Source organism: Sphaerodactylus townsendi, linkage group LG03 (assembly GCF_021028975.2).
Source record: "Sphaerodactylus townsendi isolate TG3544 linkage group LG03, MPM_Stown_v2.3, whole genome shotgun sequence".
NCBI classification, from domain to species: Eukaryota; Metazoa; Chordata; class Lepidosauria; order Squamata; family Sphaerodactylidae; genus Sphaerodactylus; species Sphaerodactylus townsendi.
Genome location: NC_059427.1, coordinates 4,277,999 through 4,299,204, shown reverse-complemented (window position 1 = coordinate 4,299,204; position 21,206 = coordinate 4,277,999). Strand labels below are relative to the sequence as shown.

At 44.0% G+C, this 21,206-nt stretch overlaps 3 protein-coding genes and 1 long non-coding RNA gene across 35 annotated transcripts in view; 2 read left to right on the top strand and 2 right to left on the bottom strand.

Moving 5' to 3' along the window:
• LOC125428587 (zinc finger protein 883-like) overlaps positions 1 to 21,206 on the top strand; it is a 1,608,225-nt gene that overhangs the window by 1,299,805 nt on the left and 287,214 nt on the right. The gene's annotated exons all lie outside the window — the stretch shown is intronic.
• LOC125428572 (zinc finger protein 420-like) overlaps positions 1 to 21,206 on the top strand; it is a 226,212-nt gene that overhangs the window by 179,941 nt on the left and 25,065 nt on the right. The gene's annotated exons all lie outside the window — the stretch shown is intronic.
• Positions 6,220 to 18,612, bottom strand: LOC125428927. The gene is made up of 3 exons (XR_007243894.1): positions 18,382 to 18,612; positions 14,198 to 14,286; positions 6,220 to 6,230 (listed from the first exon to the last, which is right to left on the bottom strand). It is a non-coding gene; the product is annotated as an uncharacterized LOC125428927 (long non-coding RNA).
• Positions 6,575 to 19,763, bottom strand: LOC125428788 (zinc finger protein OZF-like). Of its 2 annotated transcripts, none has more exons than XM_048489438.1 (3): positions 19,687 to 19,763; positions 17,290 to 17,478; positions 6,575 to 8,983 (listed from the first exon to the last, which is right to left on the bottom strand). In XM_048489438.1, the coding sequence occupies exon 3, from the start codon at positions 8,880 to 8,882 to the stop codon at positions 7,680 to 7,682; it is 1,203 nt and encodes a 400-aa protein (XP_048345395.1). In that variant the 5' UTR covers positions 8,883 to 8,983; positions 17,290 to 17,478; positions 19,687 to 19,763; the 3' UTR covers positions 6,575 to 7,679. The 2 variants fall into 2 exon arrangements, with proteins under 2 accessions (XP_048345395.1, XP_048345396.1); XM_048489439.1 differs by having other exon boundaries at positions 19,683 to 19,740.

Here is a 21,206-nt window from a genome sequence, read left to right as displayed (position 1 = left end):
TTAGGAACAAAATCCACCAGACCATGGCCACACAGCCCGGAAAACCCACCAGAACCAGTTGAATCCGGCCGTGAAAGCCTTCGACAATATTTGACTCTGGTTCATAAGGAATTCTTTATATCAATCCAAACCTGTTTGAACAACTTGCACAAGAATAGAATGTTAGCCACTGGATGGTTGTTGCTCTTTATTTTGGGTCAAGGGATGCCGTCTTCAGAGGGTGGGGGAGTCTCACAACTGCTTCTTTTAAAGTGGTCACAGCTGTGCCATGTGTCGACCTCTACAGTAACCTGACTCTTGATTTCAGAAATTGGTTTATTGATAGGATGTAACAAACAGCATACAAGTAGTCTTTGTTCGAACTGAATTCCACTACAGCATTCTTTGGTTAATATCTTTTCCCCAAACACTCCTCCAGCCCTTGGGATGCCACAGGGTGAAATCACTAACAGCATTCCCAAACCGTGCAGAGACTCTGGTCAGGTGGTGGCCGGCCCAAAGGTCTTTACAGGGTCTTGACACAATCCTGCAGAGAGGCATTTTTAACCTCCTGGACTCAACCAACTTAATCTGCGGTGATAGCATTAGCTATGAAGGGCAAAGGGCAAGAAGTAGAGTTCCACTACGCCACACTGCTCTCCACACCACACTGGCATGGGGGGAGCTGTTGACACGGGATCAATGGTGGGGGAGAAATACAGGAGGGGTTGGCCCTCGTGGTGGGCACTATGAACCCACCAATAGTTTTCTAGAATCCACTGTATTTGTTCATACAACAGGCATTACTGCTAGTATAAAGTGTAAGATGTCCCCTGCTGCAACAGACACATGACCCATTTAATCTAGCATCATATTTCACACAGTGATCAACCAGTTGCTATGAAGAGGACCTGGAGACCAAGACCTTCCCCTGATGTTGCTTTCTAGCACTGGGATGTACCGTCTCAATATGGAAGTTCCTTTAACTGTTCCAGGAATCAACCCTTTTAAAAGCCGTCTATGCTGTGATTCCGCTACCAGACATGCACACATCATTCCAAATGAGTATGCACAATCCTTCTGTACAAGGGCACATTGCTCCTTGAAAGCCTTCAGATTGTAGCCGTAGAAATATAACATTTCCAGGAACTTTGATTATCTTGCAAGTGCCTATAGCAGTGATGGCGAACCTTTTTAAGACCGAGTGCCCAAATTGCAACCCAAACCCCAGTTATTTATCGCAAAGTGCCAACCCGGCAATTTAACCTGAATGCTGAGGTTTTAGTTTAGAAAAAACTGGTTGGCTCCCTCTTCCTCCGCCCCCCCTGCTCGAGCAGAGGCCAGCCTGCTCTAGCCTTCAGCAAGTCCTGCGTGCACCACTCTGTGCCTCTCTAGCATCTCTGCGTCCTCTGCGCCCACCCCCCCACCCCCCCAGGCAGAAGCCACCCAGAGCACAGGCACCAGGCCTGCCAGCCAAGTCCTCCCTGGTCACCACGGTGTGCACATGTCGTGCTCAGTGGCCCAGGCCAGTCTAGATGTGTGTGTGTGTGTGGGGTATGTGATTTTCCACCCCCCACATGATGAACTCTGTGTGTGCGGGCTGAGGCTGCACCAATAGACTGCTGGTACTGCAATGGCAGGTACTAAGTAACAAGGTAAGTATAGGGGGGAGGCCTTGCCCATATGCCTGCGTACAGAAGGTGGTCTTGACCAGGCACCTAAACTCTTGCAGAGTTGCCAGGGGGAGAGTATTCCAAAGCTCTGGGGCCACCCCAGAGAAGGCCCTCTAGCAGTAGATGGTACTGCAAGTTTCCCAGATCTCTATGGTTTTCACTGTTCCTACTGAAGCACAGTGATCCCTTTCTGAGTTTTTGACTGGAAATGACATTGTTATGTTGCGTGACAGCGTCCCCCTCCCCCTCCCTGTTCATTAAGCAGCAGTAGGTACACTGGGTGGGGGTGGGGGAGAGGATAGGCAAGAATACTCGTGGATCTAACCCTTAGTTTGTGCGTGCCTAGGATTTATTCCTGGTTCTTGACCAATGTTTTCTATCCTTTGGCTCCTGGTGTGCTACTCAATCTTCCCTGACCCTGTATCCTGTAGTTCTCTGTACCCTGTTCTTATTACATGACTTCATGTCATGCCCTGTTATGTGCTTTAATTCAGGTTTGATTCCCCAGTCCTATACATGAGTGGAAGACACTAATCTGGAGAACAGGGTTTGATTCCCCACACCTCCACAGGAGCGGCAGACTCCTATCTGGTGAACTGGATTTGTTTCCCTGTCCTTCAGATTAAGCCTGCTGGGTGACCTTGGACTAGTCTCAGTTTTCTCAGAACTCTACCTCACAAGGTGTCTGTTGTGGGGAGGGGAAGGCAATCGTAAGCCATTCTGAGGCTCTTTAAAGGTAGAGAAAAGAGGGGTATAAAATCAACCCTTCCTTCTGCTCCTCCCATTTATCCAAAATCATGTACAGCCTGACCTGGGTCTGGAAATTTTTGTTTAGATTTTTCCAGTATTTCTTTTTTTTCCAACTGAAAAAAAAATCATAAAAATATCAAGGGTGGGGGAAGTCAGGGAGGAAGATTTCCTTTCTTGACTTTTTCCAAATTTATTCCACATGCTAACGGTTCTTTGTATACATAAGCCAAATTATTAAGAAAGAATTGTAAATGGCAACGTCAGAAAGCTATTAAATGCTAAAAAAAAAGCACAGTGTAATATAATAATATCACAAAACATAAGTCAGGAAAAGAACAAACGCTTTTCAAAACAGCAGTGTCTGGCATTGATACATGCTAAGCTGTTTCATATCTGTAATGCCTGAGGAAACCCAGAACCTTGTTTAGGTCTTCAGAAATAGTGTCAAACTTCTCAGTGAATCCCAATCCAGCCATTTCACGCAAGAATTCATCTTGGAAGTTCTTTTGTTGGAAAAACTTCTTGTGCCTTCTTGGTCAGCCTCAGGCTGCCCATGACTGTTCTTGTGAATGTTCTACTTATTTTGCTAACGTTTGAATTTGATATAAGTATGTCACACCCTATATTTCTGCTGTTTTGTGGCATTTTGACCTATTTCCCCCCCTACATGAACCTGTATTTTTATTTTATTTATTTATAGTTAAACTTATAGACCGCCCTCCCCCGAAGGGCTCAGGGTATGAACCTGAGTATACGCATCTCTGGCAAGGGAATCAAAAAAGCCAATTTTGCCTGCACCCCTCTCCCCCAAAAGAAAAGAACTGTGGAGTTGGACAACATATTCAAGCCTGGTTGTTTGAGGATAAAATGGAAGTAAGGAGAATGAAGTTGCTTGGGGTCCCCCATTCAGGAGAAATGGAATATATAATCAGTGGAAGCATCAAGGGAAACGGTAAGGTAAAAGGCTGGAATCCATGCCCTATGAGGAGAGCCTTAGGGACCTGGGGATTAGTCTGAAAAAGTGAAAGTTAAGGGGGACATGATAACTATTTTTCAATATTTGAAGGGATGCCATGTCGAAGAGGGAGCAAGCTTGTTTTCTGCTAGAAACTAGGACACGGAGTAATGGATTCAAGATGCAGGAAAAGAAATTCCACCTAAACATTAAGAAGAACATTCTATCTGTCAGGGTTGTTTGACAGTGGAATTCACTGCCTTGGAGAGTCGTGGAGTCTCCTTCTTTGGAGGTTTTTAAACAGAGGCTGGATGAGCAGATGTTGGGAGTGCTTTGATTGTGTTTCTGCATGGCAGGGAGTTGGACTTGATGGCCCTTGTAGTCCTTTCCATCACTATGATTCTATGAATTGGGGGGGGGGGGGGGGGGAGGGGATTTCTGGGCCAGCTAGTGGGTGAATGGTTCTTCAGGCAGAACACCAGCTGTGGCACAGATCTCGCTGTGGTAGGATTTGTGAAGCAGTCAGGCCTTCCCCAAGTTTGGGAGAGGAGCAGGCCTGCAGTTTAAGGCTTGACCCAACCCTTGCTGAGGCCAGGATCAAACTGGGCAAGCAGACTTGACCAGCTTTAGCTTTATACTGTTAACTCCACCTCCAAGCTCCACCACTCAGTAGGTGTGATGTATTATACTGCTCCTATTACATTGTTCTATATAACTCTGTAATCCACTCTGAGTTTCCCCTGGAGTTTATACATGTGTGCAAAGTTGGGAAATAAACCCCAAAAGTATCATTGTTTACAGAAGATACCTCCCCACCAATCCTCATGAGTTTTCTATGTTTATAAGTGGGTGTGGGGGGGGGGGTTGTTAATGGAAAAATAAACATATATAAAATAAACATGAGCCCGTTTCGGGGGGGTTAATGGAAAAATAAATATATATAACATGAGCCCATTTTGGAAAAAGGATTTGATTCAAAATAGGTGGGGGCAAGTAGTGGTTAAGATGCGGGTCCCGGATCTGGAAAACGTAAGTACTAATCCCCACTTGAGCCATGGAAGCATGCTGGATGAACTTGAGCCCAAACGTTCTCATCATTGAACTTGAGCCCAAACGTTCTCATCATTGATCCTGGCAAATTTGCAGATGGGAGACCTCCAAGGAATATCAGGAGAGTGACTCAGGCCCCTTCTGCACTTTCAATCCATTCTGCAGCTGGGTTTTACTGTGTGAAATAGCAAAATTCACTTACAAACAATTGTGGAAGTGGACTGAAAGTGCATTATTCTGCATGTGCGGAAGGGGCCCCAGAGGCAGGGTCGAGCCCAAGCCCCTTGTGTCTTGCCATCACCACCCAGGAGAGCCCAGGAGAATGTGACACCAAAGATTCTCTTGCTTATGCTTTGTTTTGTTTAGAATCACAATACAGACTCTAGTAGGTGGGTCACCACCTTGCTCTTATCAGACCCCAAACTTGCAGACTGCTGTGCAACACCATGGGAATGATCATTAAGGGGAGAGGGTGCTTGGCTGGGGCATATAGATTGCTACTGTGCATGTGAATGCCAGATTCAGCAATACCTTTGGCATGTGCCAGTTCATACTCTGGTTCAATAATCCTGATTTCTCCAACCCTGAGTCTGGATATTGGGAGGAGACTGACAGATACGACAGCGGGCAATGGCAAACCACCTCTGAACTGGAAAGCCCTATTGGGTTGCATAAGTCAGCTGTGACTAGATGGCAAAAAAGTGTTAGTTTTGGATGAGTTATGCTTGCCACAGTTAACCACAGAATCCAAGGCAAAACATGGCGAGGTGGGGTTGAGGAATGGCACAGGCCAAGATGTTCTGATTTCTTTAATGTTTGGCACTGCAACTCTAACCACCACCCAGAACCTCATGGTCAATTCTGAGATGCCTACATTTATTTTCCAGGGAGTTATGCCTGACACAGAGAGAGTCTTTTGTTCATACAGAAGATTTATTTACCTTATTTCTAGCTCACCTGGATCATGGAGACTCCAGGCATATTACAGAATCAAAACAATGTCCTTGTACAGCATGAGATAATTAGCCATGCAATAAGATGTGGCTTATATAGATAGAATTCTTCTGGACAGGGTATGGTTTCATACTCTTTTATAAGATCAAAACTTGCGGTTACAGTATTACAAATCATTCACATGAAGGGAGCCTCCCCGGCAAACTGGGGCCACTGTGTGAAACAGGATGCTTGACCAGATGGACCGGATGGTCTGATCTAGGCCTTTTCTTGTGTGCTTAAATAAAATGGTCTCAACATTCTGAACTGAAACACACAGCTCCCTGATGACAATTCGTTTTATCCTTAATAGAATTCCCATCAGCCATATTATCTAATGGTTGGATGGAACCCCCCCCCCCTCCCCCAGATCAGCAGTCCTGTCTGCAGATTATCTTCTTCCAGTTGAAGAATCCCTCTTCACAACTAAATGATCCAGCGTTCAAGGGCAGTCCAAGGAAAAGCACAAAATAACAGTCTCATCTAGAGGTCACTGAGGCAAGCTTAAGACTTTAGCAGAAAAAGAACTCAGGGAACCAGTCTAAACTTCCAAAAAAGAAACTCTGGGTCACTTCTGTTACTGGAGAATGCCATCTCAAGTCATATCCAGGAGTACTCCTAGACTGCCCACTCGTTTCTTCACGTTAAGCGGTATTTCCATCTGGTCAACTCTAGAAGAGTAGTAGTTTGAATTTAAACCCCATTTTTTCAACCATAAGGAGTCTCAAAGCAGCTTACAAACTCCTTTTCTTCCTATCCCCACAACAGACATCTTGTGAGGTGGGTGGGGATGAGAGGATTTGGACACAACTGTGACCAGCCCAAGATCACTCAACAAGCTTCATGTGTAGAAACAAGGAAACCATCCTGGGTCACCAAATAACAGTCCACTGCTCATGTGGAGGAGTGGGGAATCAAATTTGGTTCTCCAGATTAGAGTCCACCCCTCTTAACCCTTATACCTGGTTGGCTCTATATCATAGATTAGTCTGGAAATATCATCCCCATCCAATTCTATTACTAACCAAGGCCCCTTCCGCACACGCAAAATAATGCGTTTTCAAACCACTTTCACAACTGTTTGCAAGTGGGTTTTGCCATTCCGCACAGCTTCAAAGAGCACTGAAAGCAGTTTGAAAGTGCATTATTCTGCATGTGCGGAATGAGCCCAAGTGTATGTGCATTTGCTGAGGCTGAAAAAGAAAAACAGAGTTGTGTGTAACCCATACATTAACAGCTTAAATGGTGTAGAGCTTTAAGTGTGGGGTTAGTAACTGGAAGACCCGTGTTCAAACCCTCATTCTGTCATGGAAGGTTGTTGGGTGACCTTGAGCCAATCATACAATTATGAAGGGACCATACAGGTCATCTAGTTCAGTCCCCTGCTCAATGCAGGCTCAGCCAAGAGCATCCCTAACAAGTGTTTGTCCAGCGGCTGCTTGAAGACTGTCAGAGGGGGTGTCACAACGTCTCTGCCTAACCTACCTCACACCACTGTTGCGAAGGCAGAATGGAGATCTGGAGAATGGGGAGAAAAGTGGAGTTTAAATGAAGCAAAAATAAATATTGATTACATCACTTGAGACTGAGTTTTTTCTCTCAGCTCTTTGGTGCAGGCATTAAAATGCATAGGCAGCAGAATTAGATTATTCCTGCAGATTGGAAATCTCCATGGTCTTCCTCCTAAAAAGGAGCTCATACAAAAACAGAACCCTGAACTTCAAAAGTGTTCCTCAAGGATATCATAGAAAGCCGCTGAGAAGTCCAGGAGAAGCAGCAAGGTCATGTTTCTTTTTCGTCTTTCACATAACACATCCAGTTGAAAAACCAAGGGAGTTTTCTTCTTAAAACCTTGTCCGAATTGTATCAGCTTGATCAACTGCCTACAAAAACATTTTTGGTTGGATTTTGCAAAAATTTTCTGCTCAATATTTTGGTTTCATTTAATTTATTTAGATTTAGGTTCTTTCACCTTCCTCTGAAAGTAGAAAGGCTGATGAGATTCACTCTTGGAGGATTCTCAATTGCTGTGCCGAAGAATGGTTGATTTCACCTCAGCCCAAAGTTCTTGAGGATGTCTGGCCAAAATTTGATTTTCTTAAGCAGAATCTAATGACTCCCTCAGTCAGCACACTGGATCAGTTTCCTTTCAATAACAGTTACAACCAAGCTGACTCAGATATTTAGTCATCTTTGCACATCTAGATTTGTGAAGTCAGCATACACAAAGATCAAGAGTAGATTTAGAGGCATAAACTTATCCCAGCATCTTGTCTGAATCAAGTGTAAGTGTGGGTTTTTTGATGGGTACGAAGGTTGGCCTTCTTACTGAAGGCCTTTCCACACTTTGAGCATTTAAATGGTTTTTCATCTGTGTGGGTCTTTTGATGACTAGTAAGGGTAGGCTTGTGACTAAAGCTCTTTCCACATTCTAGACATTTATATGGTTTCTCTCCTTTGTGGGTATTTAGGTGAGTATTAAGATTGGCTTTATGACTGAAGCCCTTTCCACACTCTGAGCATATATATGGCTTCTCCCCAGTGTGCGTTTTCTGATGAGAAGCGAGGTTGGCCTTCTTACTGAAACTCTTCCCACACTCTAAACACACATATGGTTTCTCCCCTGTGTGTGTTTTTTGATGGGAAGTAAGGTTAGCCTTCTGACAGAAGCTTCTACCACATTCTAAACATGTATATGGTTTTTCTCCTGTGTGGGTGTTTTGATGGCTAGTAAGATGGGCCTTCTGATTGAAGCTCTTTCCACACTGTAAGCATTTATATGGTTTCTGCCCTGTGTGACTATTTCGATGACTAGTAAGATTGGTCTTCTGACTAAAGCTCTTCCCACAGTCTATGCATTTATACGGTTTTTCCCCTGTGTGAATTCTTTGATGGATAGTGAGGTACTCCTTCTGACAAAACCTCTTTCCACATTCTAAGCATTTGTATGGTTTCTCCCCTGTGTGGATTCTTTCATGGATAGTGAGGTATTCCTTCTGACAAAACCGTCTTCCACACTCTAAACATTTATATGGTCTCTCCCCTGTGTGGATTCTTTCATGGATAGAGAGATATTCCTTTTGACTGAACTCTTTTCCACACTCAGAGCATTTATATGGTTTCTCACCAGTGTGGGTTCTTTGATGCTTAGTTAGGTTGGCTTTCTGTTTGAAACTCTTTCCACACTCTGTGCATTCAAATCGTTTCTCTCCTGTGTTGACACTTTGATAGATAGTGAGATATTCCTCCTTATTCAAGCTGTCTTCACACTCTGACTTGCATGGTTTTTCATCAATTTCAAGTTCTTGATGATCAGTAAGATTGTTCATCTTTCCACACTCTGTCCATTTATATTGTTTCTCTTCTGTGTTGACTCTTTGATAGATAGTGAGGTACTCCTCCTCATTAAAGCTGTTTTCATACTCTGATTTACATGGTTTTTCATCAATTTGAACTCTTTGATGTTCAGTACGGTTGTCCATCTTTCCCAAGTCCTTTTCCACAGATGTAATGGGTTCCTTCCTCCAGTTCTAATTGCTACAACTCTCCCTCTCTTCACTTTTTGCTCTGTTTTTCAGCCTGCCTGTAGGAACACAGAGATCAATTAATCAATCAATCTTTATTACAGTCATAGACCAGCATAAGGTAGATAAGATCCAAACAATTAAAAAGATAAATTAGGACAATAAACAAATATCTAAAATAATCTGTGGGAAAAAATGGGAACACAAGAAATTTTGCAAAAATCAGAGATAAATCAGATGACAAATCAGTTATCACAATTCTCATTTTGAATAAGAAACACTAAAGACCCTAAATGAACAGCAACAAACACAACAAGAGTTAAGAAATACTATACACAAAGATAAACAACCCTGTTTTGCACCTAGAAAATGTTGTGCACCCAAACACAAAAACCTCATATTGTATTCCATAACATTTTAATCAATAAATATTACATGCATAACACCACAGAAATACTTATTCATAGAAAATACATCCCAACAATAGTAAAACACACGAATATCAGGCTATAAGTTTGGTTCACCTGCATCCATCTGGATAAATGCATTGAGAAAGGATTAAGAAACAGGAAATATTTAATCTGGAAATGCCTTTCTGCTTTCTACTGCTGCCTATTGCCAGAAGGTTTCTCATTCTGTATGTGTGTGGATTCATTTAGTTTGACTTGGTTGCTACCTTTTCTTGCTTCACTACAAGATGTGTTCTTGGTGAACATGGATTCATTCTATGCTTCACGTGCTGGTAATGTTTTACTGTTGTTGAATGTATTTTCTATGTATAAGTATTTCTATGTGTTATGGTAAACTAATTCATTGTGGAATACAATGTGAGGTTTTTGTGATTGGGTGCACAACCTTTTAAAGCTACATCACAGGGTAGTTTAACTTTAGGTAAAGTGGAAGAAAGACCCTGCCGTGTTTTCAGTAACCCTTTTCACTGTGGTTGTGATTAACAATGAAGTGTGGTGTAGAGAGCACTGTACTTGGGAGATCTGAGTGTTCTCATAATCCAAGGCTAGGTAAGATACTCTGGAAGAGCAGTGTCATTCACTGCAGATAACAGTGGGCCAATGGCAGATCAATATCTCCAAGGGCAGCTCTAAGCAGGTCTATTCAGAATCTTAAGCTCATTCCACACATGCAGAATAATGCACTTTCAAACTGCTTGCAGTGCTCTTTGAAGCTGTACGGAGTAGCAAAATCCACTTGCAAACAGTTGTGAAAGTGGTTTGAAAACGCATTATTTTGTGTGTGCGGAAGGGGCCTTACTCAGACCTGTTACTCACAGGGAAGTGTTCTTAGGATTGCACTGTTAATGCTGTACAATCTGGCATCTTGTTGAGGCATCTTCCCCGCATTTTGTTTGCCAAAAAGAAGTTGGACTTACTGTGAAGCTCCAATTTCTTTAGAAGTGATAGTAAGAAGGAATGGGTGAACTCCTCTTTTCCAATCAAGGCCAACTGAACTTATTTTTTTAATCAAGACAATTATGAACTACAACCTATATTACTCAATACAAAGAAGGAGGAGGAGAATGAGGATGTAAATAGGCATGTGGATAAGGGGGAACCAGTGGACATTGTCTACTTGGATTTCCAAAAGGCTTTTGACAAAGTTCCTCACCAGATACTATTGAGAAAACTCAGCAATGAAGGAATAAGAGGGGAAGTCCTCCTATGGATTAAAAACTGGTTGAGAAACAGGAAGCAAAGAGTGGGTGTAAATGGGAAATTCTCACAATGGAGAGATGTGGGGAGTGGTGTCCTGCTGATCCGGTGATTGGGACCAGTGCTCTTTAACCTATTCATAAATGACCTGGAAGTAGGGGTGGGTAGCGTGGTGGTCAAGTTTGCAGATGATACCAAATTATGTAGGGTGGTGAGAACCACAAAGGATTGCGAAGAGCTCCAAGCGGACCTTGATAAATTAGGTGAGTGGGCTAAGAAATGGCAAATGCAGTTCAATGTAGCAAAATGCAAAGTGATGCACATAGGGGCAAAAAATCCAAACTTCACATACATCGCTTTACAGGGGTCAGTGCTATCAGTCACAGACCAGGAAAGGATTTTGGGCTGCCTTTAGTTGATAGTTCCATGGGAATGTCAACTCAATGTATGGCAGCTGTGAAAAAGGCAAACTCTATGCTGGGGATAATCAGGAAAAGGAATTGATAATAAAAACTGCAAAGATTGTCATGCTCCTTATATAAAGCCATGGTGCTTACCACACTTTGAGTAATTGTGTTCAGTTCTTGTCACCACATCTCAAAAAAAGGATATTGAAGAGATAGAAAAAGTGCAGAGAAGGGCACCCAGGATGATTGAGGGACTGGAGCACCTTCCTTATGAGGAAAGGCTGCAGCGCTTGGGGACTTTTTAGTTTGGAGAGGAGACTCGGGAATATGATTGAAGTCTATAAAATTATGCATGGGGTAGAAAATGTTGACAGAGAGAAATTTTTCTCTCTTTCTCACAATACTAGAACCAGGGGGCATTCATTGAAAATGCTGGGGGGAAGAATTAGAACTAACAAAAGGAAACACTTCTTCACGCAACGTGTGATTGGTGTTTGGAATATGCTGCCACAGGAGGTGGTGATGGCCACTAACCTGGATAGCTTTAAAAGGGGCTTGGACAGATTTATGGAGGAGAAGTCAATTTTATAATAACAATCTTGATCCTCTTTGGATCTGAGATTGCAAATGCCTTAACAGTCCAGGGTGCTCGAGCAACAACAGCCGCAGAAGGCCATTGCTTTCACATCCTACATGTGAACTCCCAAAGGCACCTGGTGGGCCACTGCGAGTAGCAGAGAGCTGGACTAGATGGACTCTGGTCTGATCCAGCTGGCTTGTTCTTATGAGAAGCTGTTTATACCCCACCTTGTTCTTTTGCGCCTCAAGGCAGCTTACAAAATTCCTTCTCGTCCTCTCCCCACAATACACATCTTGTGAGGTAGGTGGGGCTGAGAGAGTTCTGAAAAACTGTGACTAGTCCAAGGTCACCCAGCAGGCTTCATGTGTAGGAGCGGGAAAGCAAGACCGGTTCACTAGATAAGAGTCTGCCGCCCGTGTGGAGAAGTGGGGAATCAAACCTGGTTCTCCAGATTTTCTGGACATAATTTGACATAGGATGATTAAACTCCCTTCAGTTTTGGTACTATCAGCACGATGTCATGATTAAGAGCAGTTAATCATTTGATTTAGCTGGCCTCCCACAGCCAAATACATACAGAGTCATGATACCATCCAGAATATCACACATGCTTTTCATCTTGTGTATTGGCCCTCTCCCCCCTTTTGGAAACTGAATAACATAAGGGATGGAGAGTGTTCTTTAAATTTGGCACTTTAGTTGCCATCGATATTAGATTAAGATGTATTGACATCTACTGTTGTATGGTTTTATCTTCTATTTTTATATTGTTATCACTTGTTCAACACTCCAAGCATGACTGGGGAGGGGGGGCACAGTATAAATTCAATAAAGTAAAAAAATAAAATCTAGTCACTATATTTAGAATAGTTTAAAGAACTACACAAATGCAACCTGGAGATTCTCCAGAGATCAAGGAATGAATTCAGTTGGGATCAATTTAATTTGACTCTGTGGCTCATTCCGCACATGCAGAATAATGCACTTTGAAACTGCTTTCAGTGCTCTTTGAAGCTGTGCGGAATGTCAAAATCCACTTGCAAACAGTTGTGAAAGTGGTTTGAAAACGCATTATTTTGCGTGTGTGGAAGGGGCCTGTAAAAGAGTTGGTTGGAAGCTTCCAAATGGCTCTCTGAGAAATCAGGGCAAAATACCTTTGTGTTCTCCACTGGAGCCTGGGTAGTGGATTGTTATACAATGTCCAGCGATCTCTGCAATGCCACTGGCAAATCTGAGGTTGGAAATTGATCTGGCAGTCACTATGTGTTTCTACTTCCTTTACTAAGGAAAACCCATCTACACAACAGACAAACTACCTTAACTACAGGCAAGCAAGTAGCAAGCTGGAGAATTAAGAAGAGTTTATACACTGTCTTTGTCTCCTATAAGGAGTCTCAAAGCAGCTTACAAACCTCTTTCCCTTCCTCTCCCCACAACAGAAATCTTGTGAGATAGGTGGGGCTGAGAAAGTTCTAAGAGAACCGTGACTAGCCCAAGGGCACTCAGCAGGCTTCATGAGTAGGAGCGGGGAAGCAAATCCAGTCCACCAAATAAAGAGTCCTCTGCTCATGTAAAGGAGTGGGGAATCAAACCCAGTTCTCAAGATTGGAGTCCACATGCTGTTAACCACTGCATCACACTGACGTAAATGGTCCAACAAGACTGAGTGAGAATATCCCATTTTTTTACAGTCCCCCACTACCCACAAATTGACATGTAGGCTTTATTGGATTACTTAATAGAACACGGAACTCTGTGGATTTGCTATTAGTTCTTCAACATGCCATTTTTGAAATTAAATAGTTTCTTGGTTTGATAGAGTGCTATGATCCTAAGAAACACGTGCATGGATTTTACCGCTTTTATATGAAGTATTACCTGGGATGGGGGGGGGGGGGGGAAGGATTATAGTATTACTAACTTTAAAAAGAGTAGGAAAGTTATCAATGAGAATGGGACTCCAAGCAGAAAAGAAAGGATGGAATTTGGCTCAAAAACAGATCACGATCTGATCCCTCTAAGTTATTTTGGCATCTGACATCGAGTGCTTCATTCAGGTCCCTTAGTAACCTCTTTGTCAAATGTTTAACGGTCACAGAAATTTGGAGACAAGAACAGCTCTGCCATCACGGGAGGATGCCCTCAACTGGAACAGCTGAAGAGTTTATAGACCATCTGAGATCAGGGAAAGCCCTTGGTCCAGCTGGTATATTTAGTTGTTTATGTTTATCCCCTCTGAGCTAATCAAATTTGGGAGGACATCAATTCATAAAGTCACCATGTCAGAAGAAGCACTTGACAGCACTTGAAGACAGATGTAGGGACAGAGGAGGTGGGAAACTATTTGCAGCTTTTGTTTGATCTCAAGTCAGCTTAGGACCAAATTCAAAGTGAACTGAGCTAGATGAAGCCTACAAAAACGACACCAGAGAGCAGATTGCAGCAGTGGCAAAACAAGAAGCAGAAGAGGAGGAGGCGGAGTCTGGATTTATACTCCATTTTTCTCAACTGCAAGGAGTCTCAAAGAGGCTTACAAACCCCCCCCCCCCACAACAGACATCTTATGAGGTAGGTGGGGCTGAGAGAGTTCAGAAAGAACTGTGACTGGCCCAAGGTCACCCAACTGGCTTCATGTGTAGGAGCGGGGAAACAAATCCAGTTCACCAGAGAAGAATCCGTTGCTCATACAGAGGAGTGGGGAATCAAACCTGGTTCTCCAGATCACCGCTATTAACCACGATGCCATGTTGGCTCTCATCTTGAACAGTGTCTTAAACATCCTGATTCAAATTTGCTTCCCCAGTAAAGGACCCCTCACTATTTACATTATGTATATTCCGGCTTTCTTACAGGGATTTAAGGCAGATTACACACAATGACTCCATACAATCAACAAAATGGGACATTTGGTAAATGATGCACTAGGATTGCAGAGGAGCCAGTGTGGAATAGTGGGTAAGAGTGGGGGACTCTAGGGTGGAGAACGGTGTTTGATTCCCTACTGTTCCGCATGAGTAGCAGACTCTTATCTGATGACCCACATTTGTTTTCCCTGCTCCTCTACATGAAGCCTGTGGAGTGATCTGGGGACAGCCACAGTTCTGTCAGAATTCTCTCAGACTCCGCAGAGGTGAGCAACAGCAAACCACCTCTGAACATCTCTTGCCTTGAAAACCCTACCACAAGTCAGCTGCGATTTGACACCATGAACAACCAGGATTGCAGAATGTATTGTCGACGGCTTTCACGGCCGGAATCACTTGGGTGCTGTGTGGTTTCTGGGCTGTATGGCCGTGTTCTAGCAGCATTCAGATCCTCTGATGATGCCAGCCACAGATGCAGGTGAAACGTCAGGAGAGAGAATGCTAGAACCATTGGCCATACAGGCCGGGAGGCAGCTTTAAGACTGCAGAAGTCTGGAACCAACTGGAAATCGAAAAGACACTTCATATGCCATGCTTCAGTTCTAACACAACACATTGAGGGATGCAAAAATTAAACAGAATTCTATTTATAGTAAACTATACCCAGCAGCATGGACCACAGAATCTCATCCTTTATCCAAGGATTTTTGCAAACCCTTTCGTACAGTGAAATCCTATTACTAATGCAAAAAAGCCCCCTGGAATAACTCATCTTTACTTTGGGGAAAGCCAGGACAGGGGAAACCGTCTTGACCTCCTTGGGCACAGTGGAGAAAGCATGTGTACAGGCAGTTGCTGATTTTGCCCATTTGTCACTAACTTAATCACGTCTCTCATTTGTCACTAACTTAATCACATCTGCTGAGCTGCTAAGCTGCATTCTGGCCCCGTTTCTGTTTAACCTCCACATATGTGATAGAGTTCCCTTTCTCCAAAATGGTAAAAGGTCTGGAATCTATGCCCTACAAGGAGAGACTTAGGGGATGTTTAGTTTGGTGAAGAGAAGGTAAAGAGGGGACATGATAGCCTTGTTTAGATTTTTGAAGGGATGTCATGTTGGTGAGGGAGCAAGCTTGTTTTCTGCTGTTCCAGAGACTAGGACCAGGAGTAATGGGTTCAAGGTGAAGTAAAAGAGGTTCCACCTAAACATTAGGAAAAACTTCCTGACAGTAAGGGCTGTTCGACAGTGGAATGCACTACCTGGGAGTGTGGTGGAGTCTCCTTCTTGGAAGGTTTTTAATGAGAGGCTGGATGGCCATCTGTCAGGAGTGCTTTGATTGTGTGTTCCTGCATTGTAGGAAGTTGGACTTGATGCCCCTTGGAGTCTCTTTCAACTCTTATGATTCTATGAAAAACAGTTGATTCCCACCTGCCAAAATCAGCTGACTGAAGGCACGTCTTTCTCTCCCAAGCTGGATTCTCCCATGTGCACTTTTATGAAGCACTGCAGAAACGAGTATTTGGGAATGAATTATGGCAAAACCAACTTGCAGAGCAGAGTTTAGCAGCAGAGTTTAGATGTGGGTTCCCCAACATGGTGCTCATGGGCACCCTGACACCTGTCAAGGGTTTTCAGAAAGTAGGTGGGGCTTTTGCCTAGCAGGGCTTCTGATTGGCTGTGCAGCTAAAAGGCATTCTGTCAAACAGAGCTTCTCGTTGAATTGCCAAAGAATTACTATCCCCTTGGTCACAGACATTTTTGTTTGGCTTTGCTAACTGTAGAAGCTGCTTGGTGATTGTGCTCACCATCCTGTGCGAGAATTCCAGAGGGTCTCTCAGGCTTAACAAGGTCGGGGATCCAACAAGGTCAGATGGTCCACCTAACTGCTGGAGTAAGTACAGCTCTATCCTGGCTCAGGTTATTTTGAGAACCCCACCCCCACCTCATGCCGTTGACAGTGGAAGATAATGTTTGCTGCTTCTGGTAGGCCCAACTCCTCAGAAAATTAAGCTAAGAGTATCACAACTGGCCACTGGGTCCAGGATGATTGCCCAGGAAGAAGCAAACCAAAACACCCTGGCCCAGATTCGTTTCAGAACGTCCACCTTATATCCGCAATGGAAGTGATGGTTTATTCCCTAGAAGCCTGGAAAGGGGTGGCAGCACAGAAAGAGAGGATGCAGCAAATCTTTAAATCATTTGCAAATTAAGAGGTCTTCACTGCAAAGAACGTGGGAGTAATACTCTACAGTTGGACTCCCAGCCTTTTTGACTGAGGAAATTTGACACAGGGTTGAGGGCACAACCTCCAAACGGCTGTCACAGGAGGCGTACGGAACTACAAAATTGTAATTCTGATTGTATCTTTTCAGCATTTTTAGGTAGAACCTTTGTTTAACAGGATGCATTTGAAAACAAACCAATTGTTTAAAAATACTGTCTTGTACACACACGTGTATATATTGAGTTAGCTAAGAAATACTCAACTGGCAGCCTCTGTCAGATCTCCAGTGGCCAATCAGAAGGTCTGGTGAGCAAAAGCGCCAGCTGGTCCTGCCCCTTGTGTAAAAACACTTGGCGGACGCTAGGAATGGTGTCAGCGTGCACCGCGGTACTCTCAGGCACCATGTTGGGGACTACTGCTCTGGAGGAAGCAGCAGTGGAAGCTCGAGACTTGAACCAACCTTATTGAAAACTCAAAAACTATATTGAAAACATAAGCTACAATTTGTGGGTTAGCCCACAGAGCATGCAGGGCTCCTATACGATGATATTGTAAGATCAGAGATCTACAGGGTTAGGACTTCCAGGAATGATAAATACAAGATAAATAATCATAAATTTACCTCGGATGTTGTTAAAAGGGGCATCAGCGTGTGCTTCCTTCAGCTCTCAGCCCACAAAGGGAATGGTGCGTCCCAAATGGGGGACTGAATGACAACTGGATCCTGCTCGTCTCAAATGAGTTGTGCCACCATCGGCTGCTTCTTCGACACGGAATGCAAGAGCCACGGGCCTGGCAAATGACTGTGAGCCTGTGAGCATTCATATGAACATGCATGAACGCATGAAGCAGCCTTAAACTGAATCAGCATTTTTTAATACTCCTTTATACTCAAATCAGATCAGCGCTATCTACTCAGAACAACAGCAGATCTCCAAGTCTCAGGTGAAAGTCTTTTCCGTCACCCTAGGACCTTCTGCAAAACAGAGGCCCTGTATTTGAGCCATCGCCTTTCCCCATGGCCCATCCAACACCAACAGGGCTGGCACCAGAGTCTGCCTTTCCCCTTTTTGTAACACCTGAAAGCAACAGAAAAAGAGGACGATCCAGCGGGAGATGGATTGACTTGAGGAAGCCACGGCCTTCAGTTTGCCAGACGTGAGCAAGGCTGTTACATAGGATGTTTGGGAGGACATTAATACGTGTCTGTGTGAGTTGGGTGTCATCTAGTTGCTTCTGTCTGATGATGACCCTACGAAACAATGTCCTATTGTTAACAGCCTTGCTCAGCCCTTGCAAACAGAGGGCCGTGGCTACCTTCATAGAGTCCATCCATCTCACATTGAGTCTTTCCCTTTTCCAACTGCCTTTCACGTTGTCTAGCATTACTGTCTTTTCCAGTGAATCTTGTGACCAGAGTATAATAGCATCATCTGAGTCATTTCAGCGTCTAGGAAATGTTCAGCCTTGATGTGATCTAGAACAAATTAAGAAGAAGAGTTTGGATTTATACCCTCCTTTCTATTCTACAAAGAGGTTTACAAATTCCTTTTCCCTTCTTCTCCCCACAAGCTTGTGAGGTAGGTGGGGCTGAGAGAGTTTGGAGAGAACTGTGACTAGCCAGGGTCACCCTGTTGGAATGTAGGAGTGTGGAAACAAATTCACTTCAACAGATAAGACTCCACCTCTCGTGTGGAAGAGCAAGGAATCAAACCTGGTTCTCCAGATTAGAGTTCACCTGCTCTTAACCACAACACCATGCTGGTCCTATACACAGGGTCACCCATAAACCAGAAATGACTTGACAGCTCTTCACACAGCATCTACCTAACCAAAGGTTTTGATGAACACTTAAAAAAAAACAGGCAATAGAAAATATTTCATTTAGGGCAGAGACATTACCAAGAGTCCGTTTGACCTTGTCAACATTAACACATTGGAAAATTCTTATGATACCCATAAAAGAGTTGGAGTTGTAATAAAACATGCCTTTAGGGGGAAAAAAGGGCAAAGTCACACACACCCTTATCAATTTATTCATTATGGTCATTGACCAGAATAATACAATAAATAAACATGGTATTTAAATAAATATGTTAAATAAATGTGCTATAAATATGCTATAGCTCCCAAAGGCATTGGTGGGCCACTGCGAGTAGCAGAGTGCTGGACTAGATGGACTCTGGTCTGATCCAGCAGGCTACTTCTTATGTTCTTAGGGGTGCTGTGTGGTTTCTGGGCTGTAGGGCCATGTTCTAGCAGCATTCTGTCCTGACGTCTCGCCTGCATCTGTGGCTTAGGGCTTGGGGTCCTAAAGTGCCTACTGAGTTGCCATCTTTACGTATTTTCCATTTTCTTGAACATAATCATGTAATATTGAATTTTAATGTTTTTAACTTTTATGAAAGCCACCCCGAGCTCAACTGCGGCCAGGGATGCCATGTGTTGTGTGTGTGTGTGTGTGTGTGTATAAAAGTAAAAAAGATGATGATGATGATGATGATGATGATGATGATGATGATGATGATGATGATGATGATGATGAACTAGTGGAGGCCCAAGTCTAGACATTGGACTGTGATGAAGCCCCTCCCCAAACCATGACTTTTCCAGCCCTCCCCCCCGCCCCCGGAGGTGCCAATCCGGGAGAAAAGAGACATGACTGCTCAACCCCCCCCCCCTCCAAAAGGTCGCAGGCATCTTAAGCGCATCCACGGGGGGGAGGGGGGGACCTTCCTAGAGAAGCCGGATCCAGGCTGGACTTCTGCAACGCTCTCCTTATGGGGCGGCCGTTTTCTGCAAAAGTTCAGCCTGCCCCCAAACTCGCGCGCCTGTTGCTGCGCAAGGCGTTCGGCCCGGATCGAACCCCCAACTAGGAAAAGAGTTGCAAAAATGGGGTCGCATTTGGACCTCCCCCTCCCGGTCCGCGTTTGCCTCCATTCACTGCCTTTCCTCTCCCCGCCGTCCACTTCTTTCCATTGCAATTCCCCTTCCTCCAAATGCATTTTTGCTTACCAACCTGGAGGAAGAGGCGAGGGCTGCTACTCCTCGTGAGAAAATGCCAGCCTCCTGCAAAGGTCGCGGGGAAACAGGAAGCTCCCGCCTCCCTTCTAGGAATGCAAACTCGCTCCCTTTTCTCTTTAGGAGGACCTCCCCACCCCCCACCCCCTTTGCAAGAAAGAGAGAGATTGCCCATTGCATACTGCAGACCCCGGGGAGGGGGGGCTGCTGCGAATTTTTATGGAGATGTATGCATTCATTGATTCGCCTTTTCCAAAAATCCCCAATGCAGAAAATTTAAGGCTGCAAAGAAAATTTATGATTGCAAACTCCGGAATAGGAATCAGCCACTTTCTGCTTTCCTAGGGAGAAAGGAAAGGGAGGTAGGGGATCAATTCTACAGTCGTTTTCCGGCCTCTCTCACACCCCCCCCCCCCCAAATATCTGCAAAATGGGCTTTGCATTTACTTGAAAAAATCTGCAGCAAGATCAAGTAGAACAAAGATTTTTAAGAAATTGATGGGAGATCCTGAATGGGTTTGACCAAAGACAAATTCTTGGAACCAACAAAAAGGTTAGGAACCGAGGTGAAAATAAATGAAATAAATTTCTTGCACGGCGTACACAACTGTGACTGGCCCAACAAGGTCGCCCAGCAGATTTCATGTGAAAGAGTGGGTAAACAAACCAAGTTCACCAGTGTCGAGTCCACCGCTCGTGTGGAGAACTGGAGTCCACATGCTCTTAACCACTTCACCTTGCTGGCTCTCAAGAGTGATTGTGTGGCTTCATTGGAAATATTGTGTACAATTCCGGACACTGTGTCTCAAAAAGGCAAAAAGAAACAATTCTTTACATGGCATAGGTGGCTTTGAAAGGTAAATTCCTGGAAGAGTAAAAGGAACCTCCATAGAATCATAGAGTTGGAAGAGACCCCAAGGGCCATCAAGTTCAACCCCTTGCAATGCAGGAAAATATTTAGAGGCAGGAAACCCCTGAACCTCGAAGCTAGAAGACAACATAATGGGAAGGCCTCAGCTTCTACATCCTGTTCATCAGCCCTTCAAGGCAACTAGCAGGTCACTGTGTGAAACAGAGTCCTGGACTAGAAGGGCCATTGGTCTGATGCAACAGGGAACATGACATCTTGAACTCTTGGTTATTTTTATACTCATATATCTGCTGAGGACCTCCACGCATCTGATGAAGGAGACTCTAGTCAATGAAAGCTTATGGTGGAATAAAATTTTATTAATCTTTAAGGTACCACCAAATTCTTGCTTTTCATTTCTTTCAACTGACTCACACAGGAACTCCTCTGGAGGTTGTTAGCCGTGTTTTGTGGTCATTTGGTCACATCCCAAAAGAATGTCTCGGCTTTTGTTTTTCTGAAGTTCTTCTTCAGCAAAGTTCAGGCCAAACTCATTGCCTCCCTACCTGCTGACCCGTAACTGGAGTCACTCTGGGGAGTTCTTGAAAACATGTTTTTCTTGCCTTGCACCTGCGTATGATGCCTCACCTGGGAGCATCTAAAATATT